Source organism: Thamnophis sirtalis, unplaced genomic scaffold, assembly GCF_051295495.1.
Source record: "Thamnophis sirtalis isolate CommonGarterSnake01/CBP01778 unplaced genomic scaffold, rThaSir2_p1.2 scaffold_2, whole genome shotgun sequence".
Taxonomy (NCBI): domain Eukaryota; kingdom Metazoa; phylum Chordata; class Lepidosauria; order Squamata; family Natricidae; genus Thamnophis; species Thamnophis sirtalis.
In genome coordinates this window covers 130,369,050-130,391,773 of record NW_028261382.1, presented here as the reverse complement: position 1 = coordinate 130,391,773, position 22,724 = coordinate 130,369,050, and the positions used below count along the sequence as shown (strand labels likewise).

The window sequence follows — 22,724 nt, the reverse complement described above, 5'->3', positions numbered from 1 at the left end:
ATTATGGCATTATGGTAATATATTTGCTTTGCTTAGCCTGGTTACTTATTTTTTCAATCAAATTAGTTTATATAAGCCCCTTTGAATTTCAATTTTCCTATATATATGTCTGCAGGGATTTATAACATTTTAAAATATATTAAATACTTTTTGTATATATGTGTATTGTTTTAGCACCCAATAGAGCATGGTACTGTTCTATTTATGCAGAAATATACGATAAAATCCACCAGCTCCATCTAACTGGATATGCACACTGCGCTAAGTATTGTTAAATTGAACATTCTGAATCATGGTTCACTATCTTTTCTTGCAAATGGTGTTTTCTCTCTAAGAAAAACCTGGGAACTCTTAATATGCATCCAAAACAGCAGTCTTAATTTCTGCATTCTCTTCTAGATTTTGACATATTCATAATCATGTATATTTTGTTCATTAACAGAGAGACCAAGTAGAACTGCTAAAAGGAGTAGTAGGGCTAGGCAATTAATTGGAGCTGGGGCATAGAAAATCATAGCAACTTGCCAAGTAAACAGAAGTGTAAAAACGCAATGATTTAATATAAACCTTTTCTCAGTTTGACAGTTCATACATTTGTGTGCAAAAACGATCATCTGAAACAGGAGACAGGAGAAGATCTTTGAAGCAGTCAAACAGAATCTTTAGCATGATATAGTCCTGCTAGCAAAGTTGTGGGAATTGAAGTGTCCTTTCAAATGATTTGCATGGCTATCCTAAGTAATAGATTCTCTACTGAATTGGTGCTGTAGAGAGAATTGTGTAGAACATGTACAACAGCAACATGGCACTAAGCTCTTCTCTTCATACTGCTGTGCTGTAAGTTTGTACATTCCATGTACTTTTGTGGTTAGATTTCCCCTCTTTATAATTGGGTTAATTTGTACTCAATGTCTGCTCAATGGGATGATTCAGATGGCACTAACCATTAGAGATATTGTGAAGAGTTGATGAATCAGATCCTTTATAGAAGTAGAATACAGAAAGAATTCTGAGTTTAAAAAGGTAATTTATTTGCTCTTTGAGATGATCATGAAAACATTACACAGTTTTGTTGTATGCTGAACATAATAATGTCAAAAAGAGTACCATGCAAGCCCTATTTTTTCACTGGTACTAATTTGTGACAATTTCATGTGTGAATTTGATACATTAATAATGAGAAAATATTAAAAGTACCTTGAAATTAATATTTAATATCGTGAAAAAATACAAATACTTGAAATATTATCTAAAGCAAAAAATATATATAGTTTATCTTCAGATATTTCTCTAAGTCATTTAAAAAAAATAGTTCCATGTATAAAATACAACAACTTAATTTAAAGAAACTTTTCAAAAAATGATATTTATATAAGCGAAAATTAATTACTTTTTAACTTAGTTCATTGAACTACAATTTGTTGTTAATGTATTGGTGATCACTTTCCCCTTCTGTGGAATAGAGGCCATATTGACTTCAGATTTCAAATTGTTGAGATCACACGACAAGTTATAAACATGGCTATGCAGAAAACTGATTTCATTGTGGTTTTCAGCAATCTGTAATAGGAAAAGTTAATTATGAATATTGCAATAATTATTCTAAATTAATCTCTCCTCTCCCCCCTCTCTTATCTATCTATCTATCTATCTATCTATCTATCTATCTATCTATCTATCTATCTCTATATGAGAAATTTGACATGGTGACCTGGTTTCAGAAAAATACAATGTACTCATGTGTAAATTCAGAAAAATAAATGTTTTTTCAGGAGCACCATCCCTAATTCGATAGTACATAACGGAATCAGCATTTTGAAGAAATTTTAAAGCAAATTTCTAGCTGCGTAATTTTCTCATGTCTAACGTTGTTGCAGAAAGGTGGGAGTGGACTTGTTCTCTTCTACCAGATCCAATTACTTGGACACCTTTAGATTAGACTTAATTTATTAGCTTTAAATGCCAATTTAGAAACTTTTATGCTAAAAGTTGTCAGCCAGTAATCTGAAGTACAGTTCCTTCAGTGCAAGTCTTCAAACAGGTTGAATAACCAACTCTAAATTCCGTAATGGATCTAGTATAGCGCAAGGAGAGGGAGTAGATGATTCCTGTCCTTTTCTGAAAGTTTGGTTGGTCCCTTAACACTTTTATCATGATATATCAGAGGTTATAGTACTATCTACTGAATTTTAAGCACCAAATGAGGATTCTAGTCAAAAATACCTGTCACAATACCTAACTGCTATAAGGGTTTTTGAAGCTGTGTTCTAGAATTTGCTGCTATAGTTGTTAGAGGCTTACAAAGTTGGAAAAAATGTTAACTTTCCTATTGTGAAATTGAGTCATCTATTCTTCCAAAACATTTAATAAAAGTATCTCTAAGAATACTGCAGGGGGGAAACCCTACATAAATGTCATAGTTCATGTACCCTTCCTATGTCAGGAAAACTGGTTTGGCAACTATTTTCCAGTCTTCATTTGCCTAATCCTTAAACAATTTGCAAGCTGCTCAGCATAAACAGAAATCTGAATCTTTAATTAATGAATGTAAAACAGTCATAATTGCTGCAGAGGGGATCGTCTGTGGCGATTTTAATCTGGTAGAGACCTTAGCTGGTTGTCAGTCTTTTGGGATTGATTTCAGATCTGGCTCTCATTCTAAAGTCATACAAACTATCCAGTAGAATGAGAACTGGACAATCATGTCAACTTATTAAATATGCAGAAAGGTCTTTTTGCGGGAATCTTTTTTGTGGAACTGTTAAATATGTATGGGACACCATTTTTAATCTGGTTTACTGAATTGCTAACCATGGCTTAAACATTTAACTTTTTTATATCTTTAGGACTTTTGTTATATGTTGCCTAGGTAATGTGTATGGTATTGCAATAACAGCCCTCTACTTTTTGCCATAATAATAGTTTTCTAGAAATGCCTGACAAACTTTGTTATCAAGGCAAGCGAAATTCTGCAATGTATATGAAGAAGCAAACAAAAGAAATATTTCTTTACTCTGCTAACCTTCAAAAAGGACAAGATTATGTGGAGTCACTAAAATGTATGCCTTTGATTGCTATAAATCTGATTCTTTGGTTTTCTGAATGTTTTGCCTACAATCACATTTTATTACAAAAGTAATTTGATCATTGGGTGATAACAGTCACTTTTGGCATCATGCAGAATGTCTGATCTAAAATGTCCCAGTGAGCTCCCATGGCAGACTTCAACCACAACACTTGTGTGTCAATGAAAAAAGCAACTGATGCTGAAGCTAGAAGAAAAGTGAAGCCTTCTACCGATGCTAGGAAAAGCAGGTTTAACAATCTGCTTGTTATAGCAACAAAATACTATACACTGGTGAGAAGTCTGTGAATCTTTCACACACACTGTAATTCTGCAGTATGGTGACCTTCAATGTGGCAATGTGATCAGAACTTCAGTAAGGTTCAATTAATAAAGAGATTGACAAAAACTGTGTATTGTGTCATGTTTTTATTATTAAGCCAACATTCACTGACTGCTGGAGAAAGTGTGTAGGTCCCTAGAATAATCAGCTTTTCAATTGATAACTTCAAATGACAAATCATATGTGTGTTTGGAGGCTCTCCCACAAAGCATGGTGCACACATTGGTGGCTCCATCAGAACCTGTTGTTTATGAAGCAGGTTTATGAAAGTGAAACTTGTCTTGATCCAGTGATCTCTATGGATGTTTAAAAAAAAGATTGTTGAGGCTCATATTAGAAAATTTGATCGAACTTGGTTTCTATCATTATAGTCATGCAGTTAATGATAATTGCTTCTCCTATTGTATATATAGTATAATGTATATACTCTTCACGAATAGCTGTTCAATAAAGATCACTTCAAGATGAACCAGGGTAGCTTTTAGATACCAAATACCATTACTTGCATATTACCAGATTCTATAAGAGAAATGTCACTGGGTCTCTCTGAGCCAAAGCCTAAGCAAATATGAATCATGCAGCAGAAAAATGATCCTAAACAAACAAATCAGCAACAGAAAGACAGATACAGAAGAATGTTTGCATTTTCAAATTATTTTTCTAACCCAACTGAAATGGTCTGGCAGAACTTGAAGAAATTCACACAGTTTCAAATCACCAATAAGTCAAAGTTTTTTTAAAAAGGAGTGGGCCAAAATCTCTCCCCACATCCACCCAGAGTGAGAAGTTTATTAACAGTTCTTAGATGAACTTCAGATCACACTGTAGGTCATGTACTGCAGGATTATGAATGGTTCTAGAGTTAACAAACTTTTGTTATTGAAAGCTATATAACTAAAAGCCTCAGGTCATTGTGTAAAACAGTGATCTCAACTTGACATATACTATAATCTAGCATCCTTTCCCCCAACTACATGCCTCTGAAGGAAATCCAGCAAGACACAAATACTTTGCTCTTGCCTTATCCCGGAGTCTCCTATTCAATGATATGTCATCCCTGAACATGAAGATCCCAATAGCTGCCATGACTAATAGTAATCACTGATGATCCTCCTTTGAAGCACTTTAACCCTGGCTAATGAATTTTGTAATCTTAATTCACTTAACTATAAATTTCAGGCAGGAATGCACAGGTTGCTTTCGTTCTTCTGCACGCTCACAGAATTGTATCTGGCTCTCAACTGCAGTTTTCATAAATATTTTATTCTGAATCATAACCAGACATTTGCTCCATTTTATACTAGACATCATGGAAATAAATATGGAAAGCAAATCACAGAGATTCTGTCTTGTTTTCCCCCCCAAAATTTACATGCATAGAATGTAAATAAAAAGATACGTTACTTAAGATACCTGTTTGTGTATTTGAGAAATATGTTCCACCCAATGATTTTTCTCTGTTCTTAGTTTAGAATTTTCCAGTTGCACTTTGATGTGTTGATTTTCTAAATCAATTAGTTGTGTATGAAGATGTTGCCTTTTGTGATCTGTAGATTTTCTTTCTTGTAGATGAAGTAACTATTTGCAGTGATTTTGAAATATATTAATTAGTGTCTAAACCTCAATTTTATTTTAAAATGTCTAGTTAATTGACTTGCTTGCATTATAGGCTTCCTTGGTTTTAATGGAATAAGGAAGATTGTTTAGAACGGATATATTTGTATTTATTGTACATAAGTCACATTTACTGGCAATTCTTACAACATCGTAGACAATAATTCAAAGACTACCTTAACTTTATCTTTAATTATGCTGGTATAATTATACGATCTTAAGCATGCTTCATGTATGGGTGAATTTATATGCTAAATGAGTGTAAGTTTTTTTCACGTTGAGGACAACGCTGTCAAATAGCATACTGGAAATCACTTTTTACAAAGTGAGGGCAGGGTAAAAACTAAACTTGTTTTAATTTAAATTTAATTTTGACTCTGCAAAATCCAAGGGATATTACTAGAATTCCCTAGTACAGAAAGGGAATGTATATTGACTCCTGTGTTTGAGTTTATTTATTTATCAAATTTATCAACTTTATATAGCTGCCCATCTCACAAGTGACTCTAACCAATGAATAACAAAGTTAAAAAGAGGTAATAAATACTAAAGCAATATTATAAATACTATTTATATAAGTGATAAAATCAGCCTCATTTTGGGGGAAACTATTTCATTTCATAGGGCAGTAGCCACAGCAGAGAAGTCCTGTTGCTTAGGGTCCAGCAAATGTTGCTCCCTAGCCAATGGGACTCTGTGTTGGATCTGGACAAATGAACAGATGTAATCAGGGAGAGGCAATTCCTCAGATAGCTAACTCCATAGAATGTAGGTTTTTAAAGGTCAAAAACAGCACCTTGAATTTGCCCTGGAAACAAGCTGGCAACCAATGCAGCTCACAGAGCAGTGGCTTAATCTGTGTTCTACTAGGAACACATATAAGTAGCATATTTTGCACCAATTGAAACTTTTAGTTACTCTAGCACCAGGTAGAGTGCATTACAGTAATCCAAATAGGTGACTAGTGACTATGAGGAGATGCCCTCAACGTAGGAACAGATGCATCTGGCACACAATGCGAAGTTATGCGAAAGCCCTCCTAGCTAAAACTGCCACCTGCTCTTCAATCAGGAGTCATGATTCTAGAAGGACCCCAGATTGTCAAGCTGTCTGTCTGGGACAGTATATCTCCATCCAGCACTGAAGATGCGAAGTTGTAAAACCAGCAGGTCCTAAAAACCAGAACCACTCGGTATTAAATGGTTCACGGTTGAGATAGATCATCTCCAGCATCGCTTAATTCCTCAGGTACATCTATGTTCTACCAATGGAATTTGAGTTACATAAAATATTGTTACAACCTGTTCCTGAGCTTTAAGAACTTTCTGTCTTAGGTTTTGTAACAGAGTCTTCAAGTGGATGAGTTTCCGCTTCAGTTGCCATGTTTTCTCTCTTCCTGATGTTAGCTCAGACACGCTTCTTGAATAGGAAGTAGTTTCCTCCTCTCTCAGCTGCCTTTCCTACAACATTTATATGAGTTAGTGTATTAGTAAAAATCATGGTATCTTTTCCTCTGATGTGCTACTGCTAATTCTCTTAACTTCACACAATTGTTATAAGACTAAATAATTAAATATCTACCATTTCTTTTAAAAAATGAGCATGTTGCACATGCAGTAGCACCACCTTGTCTGTAAAAAAGAGATGAGCAACTAGGAATACAACTGATTTCCTATTTCATTAGTTTCAAACTAATTTGCAGTCTTCTCATGCAAGAGATCAACTCAGAATTTGGGAAGAATTATTTTATTCTCTGCTGCATGGAAGACAGAGGTTGAGAGAGAGGATATCAGAAAAAATTGAGTTCTTGATCAGTTTTGGCCTCACTGAATCCTGAAAATATGAAGAAATTATTTTGGAAAATAGTAGTAAAATAGCAGTAAAATATGCTGCTGATTTCAATGCCTAAGCCATAAAATTGCTATTACCACTTTTCCAATCACAAGACGTAATAGAATTTAGTTAAAGGTCTTTTATTATTTAGTGGTTTAGTGGTTTATTAGCATTTGTAGCTTTATGGCTATTACTATAGTAAAATCTATTTTATCCTTTATGGCTATTACTATAGTAAAATCCTTCAAATTTATAATGTTCTGTTATGTATTTTTGCATGGATCTGTCAAACAATGTTCTGGAAATTAATACTTTACAGAGAAGAAATCTTGGACTGAATTTTTTGTGTGGTTTCTTTTAATTTTTTTAAGATTGGAATCTGACAAACTTGAGGCCTACCTGGTTTAGATGCTTAGTAGCTTTCTGTATTTGAGCATGTAAAAGACTATTTTCTTTTGTCAGATGTCCACAATCTTCTGCCATCTTGTTGAGCAAATACTTATCTTCATCAGCCGAAAGCTTATTTTCCTTAAGTATCTGCCTTAATTTTTCAGCTTCCTCACTAAGTATAAATCATTTTAAATATTAGCTGTAATGGATTGTTCAAAAATAAGGTTCTTTTTTAGTTGTATGCTACTACTATCTCTCCTGATTTTATTACTATACTATGCTATACTATAGATGATTATGCAGAAATGCTTAGCTATCCAGTGTGAACAAGATGTACTGAATAGTTCTAAAAATATTAAAAGGTGGATAATGCAAATGCCTTTACCTAAGTTCCTTAACAATAGTCTCTTGTGCAGATTGGGACCTCGTTGATAATTTCTCTTCTAAGCGGTAAAGCAATGCTTGCAGTTGTGTGCACTGTGATCTCAGTTCTGAAAGTTTTTTTTCCATGTCTTGGTACTGCCAAATCTTCTGCTGACACTAAATAAAACATATAATAAAATGAATGCTAAACATTCCCTTCTGTCAGGCTTTGCTGTTGTTGGAAGCATCATTAAGGATTCTTCTGGTGAGACTATAGAGCAGAGGTGTCAAACTCACAATGACATGTTGTCATCATGTGACGTATCGCAACTTTTTCTCTCTTTGCTAAACCGGGGGTAGGTGTGGCCAAGGCATGACGCATCCAGCCCGTGAGCTGCAGGTTTAATGCCCTATTTCTAGCATAAGGAATATACACTTATTATCTGTTGCTTATATAGCATTTAGGCACTAACCTTCCAGATTGCCCATTTGTTATCAGATACTGCATAACTCTAGCATCTCTGCAGCTTGTTCCTTGTGATTAAACCAAATTTCACCAGATTTTAATTCTAGTTTTACTAAAATGGGCACTCATTGCTAGAGGAGGTTGATGGGCATCCCTGTTCATAATTCTGGAAGCCGTATTCATTTTAATACTAGAGCTAGCTCTGAATAATATCAATTTTAATCAATTTCCATTTGAGCAGACATGAACATGAATTTTAATGCCCAAGGCTTCCCATTAAACTAATGAAAGCTGTTGTTTCATGACAAGACTGAAGGCTTAATTGACAGAGATGACTGGCCATTTCATAGAATTAAAGTTCCAAAATCACTTTTCAGGAACTAAGAAATAACATAGGCTTGATCTTCAAATAATCCAAGTCAGAAATTTTTACTTTATGTATGAGTAGGTCTACATAATGACCAAAGTTTTCAGAACTATATATATTTTAACGTTTGTACTTCAGAAAAAAGTGGAATTATAGTTTTCTTCAGAAATGTCATCTATTTGTATTAGCAAAAGCCTATTGAAGACACATAGTTTAGATAAATTATAGTTTAGGTAATAAATGCATATTATTTTCACTTTTAAGAAAGAATTATCTATTCATCACAAGTCTCTCATGTTAAAATTAAAATTAATCCAACCATATAGTATGCCTCTAACATAGCAATAACTCTTTCACAAATGCATTTGGTAAATGTCTTAACTGCAGTAGCTTACTTTTGATTCCAAAAGACAGACAGCATGTTCTTTTTCTTTCACTGAATTCACAGTCTCTTGCATTTCTCTCTGAATTTTTAGCAGTTCTGCTTCTTTGTGTGAAATATCCTGGGTAGAGTGTTCAAGCATTTTCTTCAGTTTCGTAACCTCCTCCATTAATAGCAGCTTTTCTTTAGCACTTGCATCTGCAGGAAATCATCAGGATCGCTCCACACATTTAAAATATGTCTGGTCTTCCTGTAAACATCTATTTCCTTTCTTGTGTGACTGCTTAGTTGAATTATGACACTAAGCCTCCAGATGTTTCTGAGGCTGGAACTCTAAAACTACTTATTAGGAAAGATAACCCACTGAAACAAAGCAGGACTTATGTCCAGATAAAACATGCTTACAGTATGTGAAGAATGGGAATAAACAATATTTGAGTTGCTGCAGCACCTTATGTGCAACTTCTTGAAAATCACTAGGCAATTTTTGTTGTGTAAACACACAAACAATGTGTACAGAGTTATGTGTTTGCATTATAGTGTCCCTCAGTCCAGGAAGATAGCTAGACAACTTTGCATTCAAAATCTTGGAGCTCTATTTCCTTTTCCTTTTGCCCGGATTACCATACTTCTTCCAACAGCAACACAGATGGGAATGCTTGCTCTAGCAATCTGAGTTTCAGTGTCCTCCATTATTGTGGTTTTAGTAGGAAGGGAAATATCTAATTGTGATAGGTTTGTTTATATATAAAAGAGGTTGAGGGGCGATAGTAAATTCAGGTATGAATGGAGAATTCTATAGTTTATACTATGGAACTCTCCCCTCTCATGGAAGAAATATAGCAGATGTTTAAAAAGTTTTAGAAAAGAATTTTTGGTGCTTTATCCCACCTACATACCTACCTTAGAAAGGAAAGTTGTATCAGAAGTGACTGGATTCATATATTCTTTTAGCAATGATAATCTTAAGAAAGGCTTACCAACTGGCCCAATTGTAGTTTATAAACTATGATTTAGGATTGTTAATGCAACATGGATAAACAGCATCTGCTCCAAAATGGGTATTCTAATAGACATCAAACAAATATTCATATTTCCTAATCTAGCAAATGTTGGGAAAGCCTGAATTTCCTACACTGGTTAGAGTAACAGTCTTTTTTCTCCTTTTCCTTAGGACTTATAAACATGTTCATCTTAAAAAAAAAAAGACAGCTTTGCTTGGTATTACAAGTGTGATTGTAACACAAAGCTCCTGTGTCTTGTAAAGCCAGATTTTCCCAATTTCTGATAATCCATTATCAGAATATAGAATATAGTCACATTCTATACTGAATAGGCTACATTTTAGATAGCCGTTTACAGATATAGAAATTCAACAGTGATCCAGTTCATATACATAAATTTAGCTTAATAGCAAGAATGACACCCAATGAGGAGAAGAGTTTTTCATTACCAGACAGTACTTGAAGACGTTTGTGTATTGCTTGAGTTTCAGTTTCATAATGTTTGGTGCTATTTTCTTTCTTTGCTATATCTATTTCTGTTCTGTTTATGGTGGCTTCCAGTTCCTTTGAAAATATGCAATAGATTAATTTCATGTAAATGCACTTATTTCAGTTGAAAGACTAGTAAAAGCACTTTAATAGCTGACTAGTATATCAAGTGACATACAGGTGAGATCCTCCTCAAATTACTGCCACCTAGAGAGTTAACATTTTATTTCCCATCATTCACAATCAGCACCGCTAACAGTTGAAGTCAAATGTCCCAAATGACATCTCATTGAGGAAGATCTATACTGATTCTTAACAATGCCAAGAAACTCACATCCTTCTTACTTTCTGTACCCTTCTGTATTTGTGTTTCTTTACTCATCAGTTCCTGAACAAGTGCTATTCTTTCTGTATTGGGGCAAATATGTTACTTATAAAATAAATTATAACAAGTGGAGTGTTGGAATGTTTACATTTGGTAGAAGAAACATTATTAATCCCCGCTATGCTGCTGATGCTAAACTGATAGCTGAAAATGCAATGATTTGCAAACTGCTAATATAAATGAAGGAGTGCAATGAAAAAAATAAATGGAACAAAGATTAAATTAAAGAAGATCAAACTAATCATAACATACAACAACCAACCAGCCTTAAACCTGACAGTAGAGATATTGAAAGTAAATAGCTTTGCCTTTCAGAATCAACAATTAAGTAAAAGAACCGGAAATTTGCCACAGTCCAACAGAATAGAGTAGCAATAGCAGTAGACTTATATACCGCTTCATAGGCCTTTCAGGCCTCTCTAAGCGGTTTACAGAGAGTCAGCATATTGCCCCCAACAACAATCTGGGTCCTCATTTTACCCACTTCGGAAGGATGGAAGGCTAAGTCAACCCTGAGCCGGTGAGATTTGAACCGCTGACCTGCTGATCTAGCAGTAGCCTGCAGTGCTGCATTTAACCACTGCGCCACCTTGGCTAGCAATGAAGGTTTTAGAGATGCTGGAATATGTCTATACGTATCAAGAACCATGTAGGCTATGGTTTTCCCTGTGACATGTTGAAAGAAAAGTTGGACTTTGAACAGTATAGAATGAGGGTTAAGTTTTTTTGAATGTTGGAGAACACTGCTGAGAATAACACAGGCAGCCAAGAAAACAAACATGGATTATTAAATAAATAAATTTTCATTTATTCATGAGTTTTCATTGTGACACAAGTGAATGGGCTCAAATTATCATACTTTGGATGCATGATTGAAGACCTAGTTCCTATACCTAGAAAGATGGAATGAAACAGAAGAAAGAAAGAAAGAAAGAAAGAAAGAAGAAAGAAAGAAAGAAAGAAAGAAAGAAAGAAAGAAAGAAAGAAAGAAAGAAAGAAGAAAGGAAGGAAGAAAGGAAGGAAGAAAGGGAAAACCAATAGCAAAGTGGATGTTACTGTAATGATTAGTGCACTGCAGGAAGACTTGAAGGACCAGACTAGGAAAAAATCATCATGGAGAAAATTTACCTACAGTATGTGGTCACTAAGAATTGACACTTATTGATGCCGCTGAATCCCCCAAGCAATGGGGTAGCTCAGTGTCATATTAGATTAGCTTGTTTACATATACACTACTTAGTTTAACTGAACCACAGTTTATTAAAGTAACTTGGTTACCTCGATTTACACAATAGGCAAAATTACCTAAAGTGGCTGCACGTTAATCCATAAACTAATGAAGAAAAGGCATCAAATTAAGGAATAAATAAATATGATGAGATCATCTACTTAAGTATTGCTCTATAAGCAATTGCAAGGATGGATTATTTCTACAAACAGGTAAATTATGTGATGTTATAACTAATATTTATAATTTAAATAAAATGAAAAGCCTATGCTATAAAGAGCCAGTGCAAATGCAAAGATATCCTTGACAATATTCCTTTCAAATGAACATGACGCTTTATTAAACTGACAGATTTATTTTTTAGAAAGGGTATCTTAACGATGCTTAAAGAAATGCCAACTTAAAAGCAACATGAAGGTGCTATAGAAAGAGCGTCTCATATGGCCACAGAAACCTGTAATGATTGTTGAGGATACTGACATTGGAATGGCAATGCAAGAGAACCAAACCAAACCTTAACAGAAGTTACCTTCAGTGTCTGCAACAGCTTTGTGGCTTTTCTAGTAACTTTAGGTGGGATGTGTGTAGCCTTCTTAGCCTTCTCTCTAGTTCACGGTGCATGATTAAGGAACAAGATATATGATATTTGCAAGATCAATTCCTAGTTCCAGAAACAGATCAACATCAGAAATATGTTAATAATCTTGAGTCATCATATTAATTTGCTATTATCTTCATAAAAATATGATCCCCAAAAAATCCAGCTTCAAAAATGCTAAAGTTCTGACAAGAGCATGTGTGGTTTTGGCACTCCTTTTGGAGCACTAAATATACACGATTTACATTTTTGAGGTGGGACTTAATGTAAGTTTTTTTCAATTGTCTTAGAAATAATAAATTACTTTTCAGGTTTTTTTAAACAGTATAAAAGAAAAGTATCCATATGCAATATAAAGGAGGATATAAAGGTATTATTTAGCTTCCAAACCTGCATTGTTTTTAGATGAATGCCTAGGGGTTAAATTTTAACTAATTGTTAACTAAGCTTATAACTGTATATCTCGCTGCAAATAAAGTAAGGATATACGATTCTTACAATGTTTGAAGCAGAAAATTAAACTTCCCCAACTTAAAAAATAAATAAATTTAATTTAATAAAGTGAAGCACAACCCTCTAATATGACATATTGCCAACAATACCTCATTGATATTTTACAAAAATGAGTATTTTGAGCAGCTGAGGCCCACTGCATTGTTTGGACCAATTCCTGTTTGTTCTGAAATAACCCAAAGCTAAACTGGGAGGAGCTTTTGATTATGTAGGAACTATAAAAGATGTATCTCAACACATCTCAAGTATTGGATTTCCTGTAAAGGCAATATTCCATTGCTCCAAATGGAAGGCAATTGTTGGCTTTGAAGTTCTCTGCAACCATTTCCCACCACAGGAAATATCTATTCAATTGGTACATCATGGGTGGTAGATGGACTTTATTGGGATCCAGTATCTGGAGGGTATAGATATCTGGGTGGGGAGAAACACATTTTGCTTAATCTAAACAAGACTGAGCGGCTCTGGATTTTAGGCCCCAGGGATCTGAAAACATTTTCTATTTAGTTCTGGATGGGATTGTACTTCCCACAGTCATAATTGGTGCGCAATCTGGAGGTAATTTTGAGTTGTGGCTCCTGTTAAAAGGAAATGGGGCAATAGTGGTCAAAAAACCCTTTCCACAGCTACATATTGTATGCCAGTAGAAACTCTTCCATGATCAGGCTATGCTCATGATTATCCTTATTTTCATTACCTTCAACTTGGGCTATTACAACATTCTGCACATGGAGCTACCTTTGATACCATCCAGAAGTTACAATTGGTCCAGAAGATACTGATATAGAGAGCTGAAGGTGCCAATGTAACATTATTATTATACCACCAGTACCTTTCTACAGGCTCTAGGTGCAATTCAAGGTACATATTATTACTTACAAAACCCTTTAAAGCACAAGGCCATATTATCTGTGGGACCACCTACCTCAAATTATGTTTCCCCATCCTATGAGGTCTGGATATGCTTCAGGTTTCCTCCATTACACAATACCATCTAATGGGACCCAGAAAACATCATTTCTCTGTCATGGTGCCTGTCTTTTGGAACACATACTCTTCAAGATTCATATGGCCTAATCCTGCTGGCCTTCCACAAGTGGTTGCAAACTTCATATTTCCCCTGGGAACTGAGTTAGGACATTAGATTAGCCCATCTGGAAAACTAACTTTTTTAGGATTTTGAAGATGTTTTGATTTTTAATCTCTGTCCACTTATATTGCATAGTTATGGTTCTTTATGTTTTTGTTAATCTCTTATTCCTTTTAATCCTTTGTTAGCTGCCTACGTCACAATTTATGAGTTAGGTGGTCTTACAAATTTATAAATAAATGTCATTCCAATTTTGGAAACACTGGAGAAAGTACATGATATACCGTTAACAAAAGGTGTGACTTAATTTTGTCCTAAATAAAGAGAACTGAATATTGGGAAAAGGAAAAAAAACCCTACCACATTGTGTTTTAGAGAAAATTAATCCAATAAATTGTATTCTTTCATAACAAACAGGCATGGATCCTTGGTATTCAAAATACAGAACATTTTAAAGTTGTTAAGAAATACAGCTAATTTGGAACAGCCATAAATACTTGTAATAAAATTGCATTATTTTAAAAGGATATAGATAAGTCGTCTCATATTCTAGTAAGCAGATTTGTTTTTGCAAATTCTTTATGTACTCAGCTTCAAATGAATTGATGGAATTCATCTCACTAAAAAAAAGGAAACACAAACCATATATTAATATATTAGTAGCTACAGATTGGGGTGGGGGGGAGATGCGATTTTCATCTCTTTTGTATCATGAAACCAATGAAGATTTTTAAAAGCTTCCAAAGGAACATTGCATTTTTCTTTATCTTTCCTTATATACATAACAATCCTTTCTTTTTTATGCATTTATACAATTTATAGGCCACTTTCAATTATAAAAAAGTAAAGTAAAGACCTTGACTTCTAGAGCTGCCTTAGGCACCAAGCCAGCTAGGTAACCATGAGCCAGTCACTCTCTCTCAGCCCTAGGAGGCAGACAATGGCAAACCACTTGTCAAGAAAACTGCAGAGATTTGTCTACGTAGTCCCTGAAAATGGAACAAGATTGAACAAAAGGGAGAAAAAGTTAAGAAAAATAAACAGATAACAAAAAAGATGTTATGAATAACATAACATCTCAATAAACAGATCAATAGATGTTATGGATGGATGGATGGATGGATGGATGGATGGATGGATAGATAGTAGATAGATACTAAAGTAACCAACCCCATCCTTTCCACATTCAATAGGGCTTCAATTTTTATCCTGCCCCAAGCCTTGGATTATAACCAGGTATTTAATAGCTTCGTGCAACATCCTCAGGATGGGAGTCATTCAGATCCCTTGAGTGGGGGAACATTATTCCCGAGTGAAGGCACCTAACAGAGAAGGCATGCTTGCCTGCTCCCACTAGATTTACCTGCCTGATTGATGGGACCTAAGCAAGGCCATTCTTCTGATTAGATATGTAGAGGATTAAAGTGTATATGCTGCTTAAGTTTAAAATTGGATCTGCCCAAATGTTTAATTATGGACAAACAGCCTGAGTTGACATATTTCCTGTGATTTGTCTTAACATTAAGTTTGTAAAAGCTTGATATTCTTCTGTTACTTTCATTTTGTATTTCATAGAATTTCATGATGCATGTCTGCTACATTTAGTAATGTTTCATTGATTACTAAGCCCTTGTTTGGAGAAGTACTGTTTGTTTAGAGAAGATTAAGGATGTATACAGTTGCAGTTTTGAACTCAATTGAATTTCTACCTGAGTAAATCTGCACAGACATGTGCTTCAAAATGTATAATGATATCCTTTGTGGTAGCACTTAAGTTGCTCAGGAGTAGGAACCTATTGCTCTGCTCTGCCTTTCATGCCTGAGACTCTTGAATGTACCCGATTAGCTGTTATGTGACACTGAATGCTGGTTTAGATCCAGCTTTCTGCAGGGTTCTTATAATCTTAAAAGGACTTCCAACTGGCTTGAAGAGTCATGGATTGGATCAGTCTGTCAATCATCTCTCTAGCAACCCGATGTTAATATTTTATACCCCAGTCATTCATTTTTGACTCAGTGTTAGAAACCCAATTATTCCATTACAGAGAAAACAATCATAGCAATGCTAGTTCAGAAAGAATCCAAAACTAAAATTAGCTGAAATCTTTATTGGAATCAGGCAAAATGATTGGGCAAGATTTCAAATTCTCCAGGATTTTTCTCAAACTATTACAAAAAGAGGCAAGAGGAAGAAGTAAGAAGTCAGAACTCTAAGAAACAGATGTGCTGGCTCAGTTCTGGAGCAGCAGACTCATTCTCAAAGTAGAGACTGGAAAGCAAATGGATGAGTAAGTATAGTAAGTGCGTTCTGTTGGGGTCAATATGCTGACTCTGTAAACTGCTTAGCGAGGGCTGTTAAGCACTGCTATTAACAGAGGAGAATAACAATATCCAGTTTGGGGCTTTATGTCCCAATTTTCTACAGAATCCACCCATTTTCCCTCCTAGCACTTCAAACCTCTGAGCTTGTGTATCCTGAAATGATTCAAATGGGCTGCCCAGCCTTGTCGAGGTCACTACACTAGCAGGAGGACAAGAATAATGGTCCTTCCTTTCTGGTTTTGGAAGCACAAAGCCCAATAATTCCTTCTCCATTTGAGAAACTGAGGCAATAGGTGGAAACAAATGACTCTCCCCCCCCCCGCCCCCAGCTAGACTGGAACCTGATCCTCTCCATCACCAAGGTCAGCTTCAGCATCCCCACCAGAAATGTATCTTGTCTCCTGATGCCCACTTCCTAAATGTTTTTTTTTTAAAAAGATGCTCAAAGAAACCTGAGCAGATCTTCGAGGTTGGCTTTTCACTCCGACTCCTTTGAATACGCCCAGCAGCCAAAAACTCACCCACCTACATCACCGACACCTCTTTCTCGAAAGGGGAACCTGCAGTTGCGACTCAGTGGGAAAAAGAACTCCCGGGCTGGACCGACTCCTGTTTGTCGGCTGGTGCCATAGAAACCCTTGCCTTCCTCCCGCCCCTTGTCATGCGCAGACTCCTAGGACGATGCCGGAAGGATGTTAAAAAGTTCGCGGAGCAAGGCAAGGGGGCTTACTCCCGTTTAGCATGCGGGTCCTGGGCGATCGCGACGACCCTGCTGTTAGTAGAGTTTTTGCCGAACAGCCCACCTGGGCTGGGAATCCGAAGAGTGATGGCCAGCAGCCTGGTGTGGTTAAACTTTAAGCAAGAGACGCCGTGTGAGATTGGGTTATAGCAAGCCAAGTTTTCGCTTCCCTTAGTAAAGAGATCTATGACGATCGAAAATATCCGGCGTTCTTTGAAGATATCTTACTGCGGGTGGGCGTAGTGACGTTTTCCAGGTGATAAGCAAGTGGGATGAATAGTAGTGCCTTTAATGTTGTCTTTCAACCCAACCTTTAATGTGAAGATTTTGTTGTCAACTCGCGTTTCACACCAATCCTAATAACAACAGATGCTCCCTTGGGGATTTCTTTTTGGTTTTGTGCCTGATCTATTTAAATAAACAACACTCCAAAAAAATACCCCATGCCGAATGTGTTTGTGAAAAAAATATCCCGTACAGAATGTGTTTGCCTAAAAGCTGACTGAAAACAAGTAATTTAATGTATGAATGTATTTATGGTGATGACAATTCTGCCACATTATTTTTTCTCTGTCAAGCACTTGTTGGCTAATAAAAACAGAAAGCATGCTTAAGACATTTATGTATATTTCCGAGAGATATTCCTGATTTGCTGTCTTTGGAGCCTGCTGATCTAATTCAACTGCTACTAACGTCCGCTGGAATGTGGAAGCAAGCCTTATAGTTTATAATGGGGCTTGCTTTGGTATGTGTGTGTGTAAGAGAGAGAGAGAGAGTGAAAGGTTAGCCAGGAGATTAGCAAGAAGATTAAAATGTGACTTATTAGTTGTGCTGCACGTTTGTGAACCAGTCACATTAGTTCATGGTTCAAATCAGGTAAGAGGATTAAAGAACTCTGGGTTGTTGTTTTTAAACAATGGGTCATCATTGAAGAACTTGAGCAGTGTGTATGTGTGCATATAAGAATTTTCTTACAGGCTAAATTTTCAGTACAGAGAACGCATCATTGAGTATAATATGTGCTCTTTTTGAGTAAACAAGTGGAAGTTTTATTTTCATGGCTGTGAGTCTGCATATCATCTGGGTCAAGAAACTAGATGAAAAAATGTGCAATTGCACTTTTAATAGTTGTGCTGATGTGGGAATTTGTCTAAGAAGTTGCAACCACTGAAGTTCCCTCTTGGGCTTGAGCAGGTAATGCTGATTATTTAAGGTACCAGAATTCTGCAGAAGGGATATCTTTATAGTCTGTAGTGAGTTGCAGCACTGACAGAGAAAGACAATCACAACTCCACACACAGTTACACAGACCAATCCAGTGGTCGGTCCATAACTGGGTTCATGTTTACATGAACAATAAAGTCCTCCCATCCACCATAAAATACATTTTTTCCTATATAACAGTGCCCCCATTCCCAGGGGGGAGTTAATTGTAAGTATTTACTTTGCCCACTTTGGTGGCATATCTTCTGATACAAGAAGCTCTGGTAGTGCAGTGATTAGAATGCAGTATTGCAGGCTACAGCCAGGAATTCGATTCTGACCAGCTCAGGTTTGATTCAAGCTTCCATCTTTCCAAGGTTGGTAAACTGAGGACTCAGATTGTTGGGGGAAATATGCTAATAGTTGTAAACAGCTCAAAGAGTGCTGTAAAGCATATGGAGCAGTATATAAATCTAAATGCTACTCAGAGGTGGTATTCAGCAGGTTCTGACCTGTTCTGGAGAACCGGTAGCGGAAATTTTGAGAAGTTCAGAGAACCGGTAAATACCACCTCTCACTAGTCCAGTGGCGGGCCGAACTGGTAGTGTTTTGACGGCCTGGGTCAGGCTTCAGCTGTTCATCTGCCTCACTGATGTCTGACTCTGAAGGCAACTGTTAACTGGCATATGTCTCTGGCCCCCTCTCTGCCTCCAACACAGAGCCCTCATCAGAGCCTTCCCCAGACTCCAGGACTGGCCCATGTTCCTCCCCAACCTTATCATTGTCTGAATCTGCTGCCAGCTCTGCTGGCCACTGGCAGGCCACAACGGTTTGAATCAAACTGTGTCCATCAGTTGCCTGAAGTTGACCAATCTAATAGGACATGCTTCCTTGTACTGGAAGGTGGTGGAGTGTCAGAGAACAGCAAATGCTCCAACACAAACAACAGAACATGTGAATGACCACTATTAATGCAAAAATGGTCTGAAAGTCCAATAAATGTGGAGGCTGATCACTTCTAAAGACAACCTAAGCACTGATATTGAATACCCTAATTTCTTATTTTGAAAATATTTTGGAATTCCCTGCATAACCCATTGACCCTTCCAGGTCTGATAACGTTTCAATTACCAGAATTCTTTGATTGTGTTTGGAATTCTGAGAATTGTAATGTCAACAGACGGGAGGTGTCAGAAGATTGTAGAAAGACATGTTCAGGGATTAGCTTTAGCTTTGTATCTGCGATCCTTGTAAAATTTGAGCCACAATGAGATTGTGTTCATGCAAAATAGTTCTTCATTGTGTTTACAAAGTGCAAACTACAAATACATGTTTTATTTCAGATGTCTACATGTCTGTATTGTTTTTTTGTTTTTGTTTTTTTGGCAATGATACAGAAGTGGTTTGCCATTCTGTTTTTTCACAATATTTTTTTATTAATGGGGGGAGCCTTAGTTCAGCCCACAGGCCTGAGATTTTTCTGGTAGTCTCCTACACAAATATTAATGAGGTCTGACATCTGCTTAGCAAAGCCAGATACATGTATGAGGTTTTGCTCTCTTAAATTAATCCAATCTTAGGGCTTCTCATGAACCATGAATTGACCACATGAATTGCGTTCATAAAATATGGTTAGCTGGTCTGAAATTTAATGCATTCAATAGATGCAGGTTTAGTTTCAAGTAAGAATTTCCAATAGATTTTAAAAAAGAAATGAATTCCTATGTTTTCAATCAACTGTCTTTCTCCAAAGTATTTGACTTTGCCTTCTGGTAAGTCAATGTTTCTGTTAAATGACATTTATCTGTGCTCCTGTTTCCAAAGTGTGCGTTTAATTATTATTTTTATATGTGCATGTCTCAGGCTGGTAACCAATAACCAGCAATTATTTGTGCTTATTAATATGAACACACTAGTATAATACTTGCAAAGAATGGCAAAAATTTCCAAAGTTATCATCTAAGGCAGTGGTAGTCAACTTGGTCCCCACCGCCCACTAGTGAGTGTTCCAGCTTTCATGTTGGGCGGTAGGGGTTTGCTGTAACTCTGCTTTATAAATTTTATAAAGTAAAGTTACTTCCCTATTTTATAAATCACCATTACTGTGGAAGCCATGGGCGGTTAGAAAATTTTGCTACTAACAGAGATACAAAAGTGGGCGGTAGGTATAAAAAGGTTGACTACCCCTGATCTAAGGAGCTGCTCAAATCAGGCTGACAGAGTAATGATGCAAAAATGTCAGATGACCATTAGATGGCAGGAGTTAACTTTTTGTCTCTAGACTGCCTTCTACTAATTGTCTGGAGCTTTGCAACCCAAATGTGCAATGCATCCCAAGTTATGGACTTTGAATTTGCAAAGATGTACAACGAAGACTTTGTATGGGACTTTATGTAGGGCCATCAAGATATTTCCTGTGTTTTACATTTTATATTTTTAATCTTCTTGTTATGTTATCCTGTTTTATTTCACTCTGAACCAAGAGTTGCTGTTTCCATTTTCCATCTGCAAATTGGTGATTCACAACTGACTCACCTCACAAAAGGGATACATCATGAGGGTGGGTTTTTTTTTTTTTTTGAGGATGCTATATACCATATTTTTCGGCATATAAGATGCACCAGAGTGTAAGACGCACCAAGGTTTTTTTAAAAAGTAGGTAGGTAGGTAAAGGGATAGAGAGGGAGAGAAAGAGAAATACAGTAGGTAGGTAGGGAGAGAGAGTAGTTAGGTAGGTAGGTAGATAAAGGGATATATATATAGAGAGAGAAAGAGAGAGAGAGAGAAATACAGTAGGTAGTAAGGGAGAGAGTGTAGATAGATAGGTAGGTAGAGGGATAGACCAAGAGAAATAGAGAGAGAAATACAGTAGATAGATGGGGGAGAGAGAGTAGGTAGGTAGATAGAGCGATAGAGGAGAAATACAGTAGGTAGGTAGGGAGAGACAGCGTGTGTAGGTAGGTAGAAGGATAGAAAGAAATAGAAAGAAATACAGTAGATAGGTAGGGAGAGAGAGTAGGTAAACAGAGGGATAGAGAAAAATACAGTAGGTAGGGAGGGAGAGAGTGTAGGTAGGTAGGTAGATGTTTCCAGGTGTATTTATTCATGTGCTGGAGAAGGAAATCGCTGACAATCTGCAGCACCTTAAGACTTTGTTTCTGCTGGCACAGCACCTGATCAATGTAATTCTCATCAATCAGTTAAAGAGCTTTCCAAAAGGGAAAAAAAGGTTTTTCCACTCTGCAAACCTCCCAAAAACGGGCCGTTTTTTTATAAAAAAGGCATGAATAGCCTTGGGGGGGGGGCTTGCAGAGTGTTTGGGGGGGGGAAGAGCAAAAACTGGCCCGTTTTCGCAAAAATGGGCCCATCTTTTGTAAAAATTTTTTGCATACATAGCCTTATGGAGGCTTATAGAGTGCTGCTGGTTGCTGGGGGGGGGGGACGGCCCGTTTTCACTCATTTCTGCCCTCCCCACCTCCCAGGAGCTCTTTGGAAGCCTCTATAAGGATATGCATGGCCATTTTGGTAAAGGAGGCAGGGTTTCAGGAGGCAAAAAATGCTATATTTGATGTATAAGATACACCCAGATTTTCAGCCTCTTTTTTGAAGAAAAAAGGTGCATCTTATACTCCAAAAAAATATGGTAATTCTTATAAGAATTATAGCTGTAGTTGTATACCATAAAGACCAAGAGAACAATGCAAAAATCTGTTTTCTCCCCCCCTCCCCCATTGAAAAGTTAAGAATAAATAAAACTTACTTTGTCAAGCATTTGTTAAACTTGAAATGAACAAATGGTGCTGAGGTCCAACTTCCATCAATTTATAGCCAATGATAAGGAATGACAGCAATTGTGGTTTAACAGTATCTAGAAGGCCACATGTTTGCCATGTTTGCTTTAGGTGGATTTTGTTGGCATCTAGAAAGCTTCCTTGTTCTGTTAGCTTAATCCTGTTTATTTTGATTGGCAATGGTTATCCATGGATTCAGGCAGGACTGTTCAAGACAGATTTCTGAACCCCAGGGATTGTGTACATAGTGAATCTGCTATAGCACTGAATACTGACCTTGTTTTAATGTTTTACCCCTCTATTGGTTATATTGAAGGGACACATCATGGTAAACAAAGTAGTGGTTCCTGAAATCATTTTTAGCACACCTACACTAGAGCTCCTTCTGATCATGGTGTTGAATTTTAATTAAACAATTGCTGTAACTTGATAAAGTGGGTTCCAGACCAGCTCATGTGAGAGAGCCTCATTCGTTATCCCTTGTAACTCCCCCTTTGATGGCCCTTAACCCTAACCCATCAGTCACACCTCTGAATCAAA

The 22,724-nt window shown here is 36.6% G+C and overlaps 1 protein-coding gene across 4 annotated transcripts; it reads right to left on the bottom strand.

The window, feature by feature from the left end:
- Window positions 1–1,007: 1,007 nt before the first annotated feature.
- LOC106544176 (uncharacterized) lies at window positions 1,008–17,188 on the bottom strand. 4 transcript variants are annotated; one of them, XM_087706914.1, is made up of 11 exons: window positions 16,973–17,186; window positions 14,986–15,118; window positions 14,660–14,749; window positions 12,458–12,536; window positions 10,276–10,390; window positions 8,836–9,020; window positions 7,630–7,784; window positions 7,254–7,416; window positions 6,323–6,481; window positions 4,821–4,985; window positions 1,008–1,560 (listed from the first exon to the last, which is right to left on the bottom strand). In XM_087706914.1, exons 3-11 carry the CDS (start codon window positions 14,743–14,745, stop codon window positions 1,399–1,401), a joined length of 1,269 nt encoding a protein of 422 aa, XP_087563040.1. In that variant the 5' UTR covers window positions 14,746–14,749; window positions 14,986–15,118; window positions 16,973–17,186; the 3' UTR covers window positions 1,008–1,398. The 4 variants fall into 4 exon arrangements, with proteins under 4 accessions (XP_087563040.1, XP_013915838.2, XP_013915841.2 ...); XM_014060363.2 differs by having other exon boundaries at window positions 16,977–17,186; XM_087706916.1 differs by lacking the exon at window positions 1,008–1,560 and adding an exon at window positions 3,481–3,703 and having other exon boundaries at window positions 16,977–17,188.
- Window positions 17,189–22,724: the final 5,536 nt, after the last annotated feature.